A 6,585-nucleotide genomic window follows, 5' to 3' on the forward strand; every position below is an offset into this window, starting at 1 on the left:
TCTCCTCTATCGTAAAACAACACCGATAGCTTGGGCAGATACTAAACGTCTGTCTTGTCTTGGGTTTTTCCTGCTCATCGTGTGTGGCTGCTGGTGTTGAAGTCTGCTGGCTGGCTGGGGTTTCTCAGAGCATCTCTCTGGCCTCACCTGTATGTAGCACAGCCACGTTAGGACTTCTGTGGGTCACTTCACTTATTCTTTTGCCACCTTGTTGTGCCCTGGGACAAAAAAAAAAAAGGTGTCAGCAGGAGTGAGGGGGCAGGCAGCACTCTGCAGAAAATGAGAACTTAATCAATCTGAACAGTGATGTCTGTCCAATTGTAGGCTCTCAAGAACAGGGGAGAATCTCCATTTAAAATACAGCAGAAATCCCAGTCTCTGATGGTTTTGCCATGCTTTCCCTAAGCTGAAGGTGCTGATATTCCCCTCTTGATGATGGTGATGGCAGAGGTGCAAAACAGCCACTCTCCCTGGCAAGTGCCTTGGCTACGCTACTTCTCCCATTCCTGTGCTAGCTTTAGCCTCTTTCTTGGTTGATTTTATTACGGGAAAAAAACAGATGAAAGAAATTACTTGGATATAGTAAAAAGACTGAGTACTAGTAAGTGTAAAACCTCTCTGTGTCCTCACTCAGCTACAGGAGCATCTGCTCCTTTCTCCAAAGAGCAAGCCCCAGGGACCGGCTTGAGAAGACCTGTGGTGAGGCTCCAAGGGATGCTCTGAAAGCACCTGGCAGAGCTCTCTCTGCTCGTGTCTGCCAGGGCATGCACAGAGCTCAGAAGGAGCCAGGGCTTCATGGTGTCCCCAGGTTTTTAAGTCATTCACTAGGCTGCCTGATAACCTCTTAAGGGTGCAACACTAACTCGTCATTATGGCTGGTGCTGCTTTAATACAGCTAGCCCCACTACTCCCAGGTATATATCACGGGTAACGCCCTGTTGATGGTAGTTTCTGGGACGAAAGCCGAACCCTGGCTGGCCGATGCCCAAGCTGGGCAAAGCCAGGCCAGCTCTGCTGCTGCTGACAGCGCAAGGGCTGCCTCTCTCTGAACTACGCACGCTCCTGGGCTCCTGGCCCGCATCCAATCCAGATAAGAAATGACTGAAAATTGTTACTGTTAGCCGGCTCTTCTGCGCCCGGCATGAGAAGAGCGAAATGACCTCAGGACTAGTCTTAGCACACAGCCGTCTGCCCACAACCCGTGGCAGTGCAGAGCCTTGCTACGCCCAGCAAAGCCTGGCAGGACAAGCATCTTCCTGGCGGCTGCTCCCCAGGGATGGAAGGGGAGGCAGCAGGAAGCTGATACGCAGACGCTCACCTTGCCGCCTGCTGCGCCCAGTCTGTAACAAGATCTTTACGAGGTGTTAACGTAAAAGTGAGTTGTTATAAATTAAAACCAACCGCTGGCTGTTCTCTGCAGGAGGATCTGTGGTAAAGCTGATGTTTGCTGGTGATACCGTGTGGCGGTAGGAACGGAAGAAAGCCCTCTTCCCTCGGACTCTTGCTGTGCTCCGAGGCGGTGCTCTCCTGAGGATCCCTGCAGTGCTGGGGCTCTGCTGCAGCCGCTGACCCTGCAAGAAGGACCAGCGATGCTGTCCTGCCCTGGAGATGCTGCAGGGCACCCGTGTGCCCGCTTCCTAGCGCTTCTCACGGTGTGCAAGCCTTCAGGCAGGCTGCGTAGCCCCTTTCTACAAAATTACTCTGTTTTAATAATAACGTGAAGAAATTTGGAATGAGTGTAGCCATGGAGCTGAACCTGAGGTTGCCCATGAGGGGTGACAGCATCACTCCAGTGCAATAACGCGTGGTTCATTGCAAGGAACTATTTTTACCATGTGCTGGGCTTTGTGTGCTTTGGGTAACAAGAAAAGTTTCAGCCTGAGCCATTCAACACGCCAAAGAAAGGGACCACAGTTGAAAACTCTCGGGTTCTTTCAGCCCACGGAGGGGGTCAGCTAATCCTGACGCCACCCTGCAACTTGTTTCTGCTTCATTAGAGATGTCTGTGACCTCTAAAATGCTGCTCAGGAAAACGGGAACCTGTCGGTGGATGCAGATATGAGAGGTTTACAGAAGTGTGTTTCATAGCAGCATGTTGACAGGCCTGTGCCTCCTGGTACCCTCAGCTTGCTACTGCCTCTTTTTTTCTTCTTTTCTTTTTCTTTTTTGTCCTTAATTCTCAGAATTCCTTGGCATATTTCTTCTGCCTGAATCTGACTGCCCTGCAGCCCTGTACCTTGGGGCTGGGTTTGTGTCCTCCTGGAGAGCTGGGGTTTCCATTTTAGGCACTGCATTTCCACTTACACATCTAAAGAGAAACGATGGGCTCGTCAGACTTTCCCCAGCCCTGCCACAAGTATTTTGGGCATTTGTCTGTGCTGCAGGTCCTGTCCAGGCAGGTACCTGGGCTTCCTGGAAGCCCCTGTGGTAGCCCTTGGCTGGTGATAGCTAACCCAGACATTCACAGTCTCACCATCACGTGGAGGTACCCCCTCCAGGCAGGGTAAGCATGTGGGTGAGAAGGCAGAGCTGTTGTTACTCCTGCTGCTTACAAGTGACACTCACGGTCTCAGGGCTTTCATCTCCAAGTCTTTGCCCTGGCACTATTTTGCACAAATGGAGCAAAGAGGTCTAGGTGTGAGCACTGAGAGTTGGGAGTCTTCTCAACACAGTCCAAGCAGTCTCCAAAGTGGCTGCCTGAAGGTACCTGCTGCCTCTACAACTGCCAAAGAACCTACCTTGCGTCCTTCTTAACGCTTGCTTAAAAGGGCAGAACAATTCAATACCCTTCTCTCTGGTGTAGCCTCTTTAGCATCTTGATCTGAGAATCTGCTAATGACTTGTGGTCATCATGGTTGGGGAAAGAAGTCCCTCTGTCCATCTTGTGTTTCTAAACCAAGCATATTTCCTTCTCCCTGCACCTTCTTTCCCCTCAAGTGTTTGCAAGGGTCATGACCACCTTGGGGGGGGGGGGGTTTAAGTAAATTGTACATTCCTGATTTCCCCCTTTTTAGTTTCTCCTGAAACACTGGCTGACAGCACTAATATAACTTGTGATGCTAAGCTCTTTTTTTTTTTTCTTCCTAATATTAATATTGCTTAAGTGAAAACTGTTCACAGCTCACTTCTTGCCAATACAGTTACAGTTGATGCTGCTTTGATGTTGCTGCAACAGTATCTTGGGTGATCTGATGAACCTAGTAACAATACTGGGAGTTACTTGACTGAGAGCCAGATACTGTTTTTGGAAATACAAAAATGATCAGCACTCCTAAGGAAGGAAAACAAACACCCTGCCAAGCAGTAGTAAAACTCTCTAAACAAATGCATTCTGCCATAATGGGACACTTGCACAGATAAACGTGGCAGTCCTGATTTCTAAATTGCTTGGAAAAGGTGGCACGCTGTTTCAGGCTGAGGATAAGTATGTGGGAGTCAGCATGGGTTTATGCCCGACTAAATTTTTGGAGGTCATCTGTGAGGATGAAGACCCTAAACCCCCACTGGGGAAAAGTACCGTGTCATACATGCACACACACCCCCCAGCCCTGTCTGCTGCTGCCAAGCAGGTCACTTGACAGCCAGGTCAGCCCACAACTCGCACTCATACCTGTGGGGCTGCTGAAGAGCCATACAGGACAAAACCTTTGCAAACAATTTATTAAGCACTTGAATTCCCAGGGCCTCTCAAAGGGACTGTTTATTAGAGCAACTTTGATTAGGGAATGAACTTGAAGCACAGTAACTATTGTTCTTTCTTGCAGGCTCCTCATTGCTGCTTGCTGTTAGAGCTTGCATTTTCCCATGGGTCAATTTTTTTGCTCTTCACACGGAGCCACCTATGTGGAATACTCCTATAGATCTGGATGACAAAGCACCAACTGCAATTACTGAATTTGGGACTGCTGAGTGATCATACTCCTGAAGACTTCTACATCTCCTGTACTAACGCAGCAGAGAGATTATACACACAGCCCTTGTAAAGTAGGTCAATTTTAATAACCCTTTCTGCTTTGTGTTCACTCAGCATATTCTATAGGCCAGCCCATTTTGCTCTGTTAACTGCTAACAGTAACTAGCGCTGTGTAAGGGAAGTTAACAGCCTCTGCTGTACTCTCCCCAGGCCATCATCACTGTGTTTTGTTTCACAGTGATCTGCTTACCTCTGGCTCACCTCCACTGAAGCAGGTCTTTCAGCGTGAGCCCAAAGGTAACGGACGGAGCTTAGGAGTCTGTAGCAGTGGCAACAGTTTCTAAGGTGCAATTCACCTTTGCTTATTGCCTTTAGGTAAAGTGTATGTATGTGCAGCTGAAGTTAGAGTAGGTCAGAGTGGGATGCTGCTGGTCACGTGTGGTTTTTGAATGACAACACTGTTCTCAGAGATGCTGCTCCGCTGAATAAAGGCACCCCAACCTAACTCCTGAGAGTAGCTGCCAGGACAAACAAACTTCAGATACCCACTCCCTCCTTACCTTTCCATGGCTCTCCCATCGCTGCAGGCAGGGGTGGCACAGCCTGCAGCACCTTCTGCATGGCCAGGAAAGGAGTTATCGGCACTGAACCTGCCTCCTCTCCTATACACATCTGCATCTCTCCATACATCATCTCTGCAGTCTTTGCACCAAGTGCTTGAGTTCACAGAACTTGAATGGGGAGAAGAAAAAGCAAGCCTGGAGGTTACGCCGTGCTGTTCCTTATTCCCCTCCACATATAAAACCTGCTGCAGGAGAGCTGCCTCTCGGCTCATTTCACTCCTTGCTCCCCTTTCCCACTCCCTCAGGCAGAAGTTACCTTGGGCGCTTCTGGCAAACACATGTGTCTTACAGCTCTGAAGCCATTTATAAATAGATTTTTATTTATAAAGTCAATTTACATAAAATATGATACTCTTTTAAAAACTGCATATGTACAACTTAAGAAATCCTAGCAAGTGCATACAAAAATGCCTTCAATACATTTTTTTTTAAAAAAGAAAACTTCAGTTTTCAGAGAAGTGGACCTTCACACCAGACAAACTCAGACACCACGTTAAGACACAACAGAACTTTACAGTCTTTTACTAAAGTGTTTGGAGAGGATAAAACCCCACCTGTTTATCTAAACAGAGTATGTTCCCCAAACGTGCTGGCAGCGTCGGGGAGCGGGGGAACCGGGCTTACTAAAAATAGAACCGTCTCCTCACCCCTTTCTCTAAGGTTTCTTGTACAAAAATAAGTCTTCATACACCAGTGTTCCTGTAGTCAGTTCAAGTTACATATAAAATAGAATCCGGCACGATAAAAAAGCCCCTCCCCCTCCAGAAACAAGGAAGCATCAGGTGGTTGGACTTTCTCTTCTTCCCCCAGGCGCCCGGGCCGGGTCCCCTCCGCTCGGGCACCCATCGCCCACCGGGCACCCATCGCCTCCCCGCCGGCGGGCGAGCCCGGCGAGCCAAGTGGCCAGCGGGGGGGCAGGAGGGTGTTCGGGTTTCTTTTTGCGGGGGGATGGTGACGGCTGCGGAGGGACTGCGGGCTGAGCGCGGCTGCGGAGAGATGCGGAGAGCGCCGGTGGGTCCGTGCCCGCTCCCCCAGCGCAGGGGCACGGGGGGGAACGGTGCCCACCCCCCGCCCCCACCCCCGCAGCCCCCTCACCTCCCGCCGGGTCAGATGCTCCCGAGCCAGCTGGTGAAGTCCAGCAGCTCCCGCTCCTCGGGGCTGAGCGCCGCGTCGTAGCCGCTCTCCTCGGAGGAGCACGGCGAGCCGGGCACGGAGGAGGCGAAGGAGGGCGACGCCGAGGAGTAGCCGCCGCCGCCGCCGCCTTCCCCGCCGGCAGCCCGCCCGCGGCCGTCGGGGAAGGCGGCGTCGTGCTCGTCGAGGAGCCGTTGCAGGGCGCGGATGTACTCGACGGCGGAGCGGAGGGTCTCCACCTTGCTCAGCTTCTTGCTGGCGGCGCCGTGCGGGACGTGCTGCCGCAGCGCCGCGAAGCCCAGGTTCACCAGCCGCACGCGGTTGCGCTCCCGCTCGTTCCGCCGGGCCACGGCCGCCGCCGCCGCGCCGGTGCCGGGCAGGGCGGCCAGGGCCAGGCGGCGCTTGCAGCGCAGCAGCTCGGGGGAGGCGGGCCGCCGGCGGCCGCGGGGGGCGGCGGGGGGCAGCGGCGGCAGGGCCCCGCCGTTCATCGCCGGGCGGCCACGGCGGCGGGTGGAGAGCGCGCGCGAAAAACAGTAAGGCTTTTCTAAACCCAAAAAGAATTTAAAACAATTTTAGGAAAACTGAACTTAACGCGGGGAGAGTAAAAAAAAAGGGGGGGGGGGGGAGGGGGGCGAGCAGCGCGGGGGCGCTCGGTCAGCCGGTCGCTCGCCCTCCCGCCCGCCGCCGCTCTGCGCCCGCCGCCGCCGCCCGGCCCTTATCAACGCGCCGCGCGCGAGCCCCCGCCGGCAGCACGCGCCGCGCACGCCGCGCCACGCGCGCAAACCCCCCCGCCCCCGCGCGCGCCCCCGCCCCCGCGCGCGCCCGGCGCGTGGCGCAGCCAAACAACCCCCCCCTCGCGCCCCCCTTTTCCAGCCCCCCCCCCCTCCCCCCCCTCCCCGGGAGCGGCCCCGCTGCCCG

The 6,585-nt window shown here is 53.7% G+C and overlaps 1 protein-coding gene across 3 annotated transcripts; it reads right to left on the reverse strand.

The window, feature by feature from the left end:
* Positions 1-4,835: 4,835 nt before the first annotated feature.
* On the reverse strand, positions 4,836-6,300 carry ASCL2 (achaete-scute family bHLH transcription factor 2). Of its 3 annotated transcripts, none has more exons than XM_056354175.1 (2): positions 5,632-6,300; positions 4,836-5,494 (listed from the first exon to the last, which is right to left on the reverse strand). In XM_056354175.1, the coding sequence occupies exon 1, from the start codon at positions 6,153-6,155 to the stop codon at positions 5,643-5,645; it is 513 nt and encodes a 170-aa protein (XP_056210150.1). In that variant the 5' UTR covers positions 6,156-6,300; the 3' UTR covers positions 4,836-5,494; positions 5,632-5,642. The 3 variants fall into 3 exon arrangements, with proteins under 3 accessions (XP_056210150.1, XP_056210148.1, XP_056210147.1); XM_056354173.1 differs by having other exon boundaries at positions 4,836-5,522; XM_056354172.1 differs by having other exon boundaries at positions 4,836-5,512; positions 5,632-6,298.
* Positions 6,301-6,585: the final 285 nt, after the last annotated feature.

Source organism: Falco biarmicus, chromosome 10 (genome assembly GCF_023638135.1).
Source record: "Falco biarmicus isolate bFalBia1 chromosome 10, bFalBia1.pri, whole genome shotgun sequence".
Classification (NCBI taxonomy): Eukaryota; Metazoa; Chordata; class Aves; order Falconiformes; family Falconidae; genus Falco; species Falco biarmicus.

Coding starts and splice junctions, on each gene's coding strand:
- ASCL2 (XM_056354175.1), bottom strand. CDS start 6,155: ATGAACGGCGGGGCCCTGCCGCCGCTGCCCCCCGCCGCCCCCCGCGGC.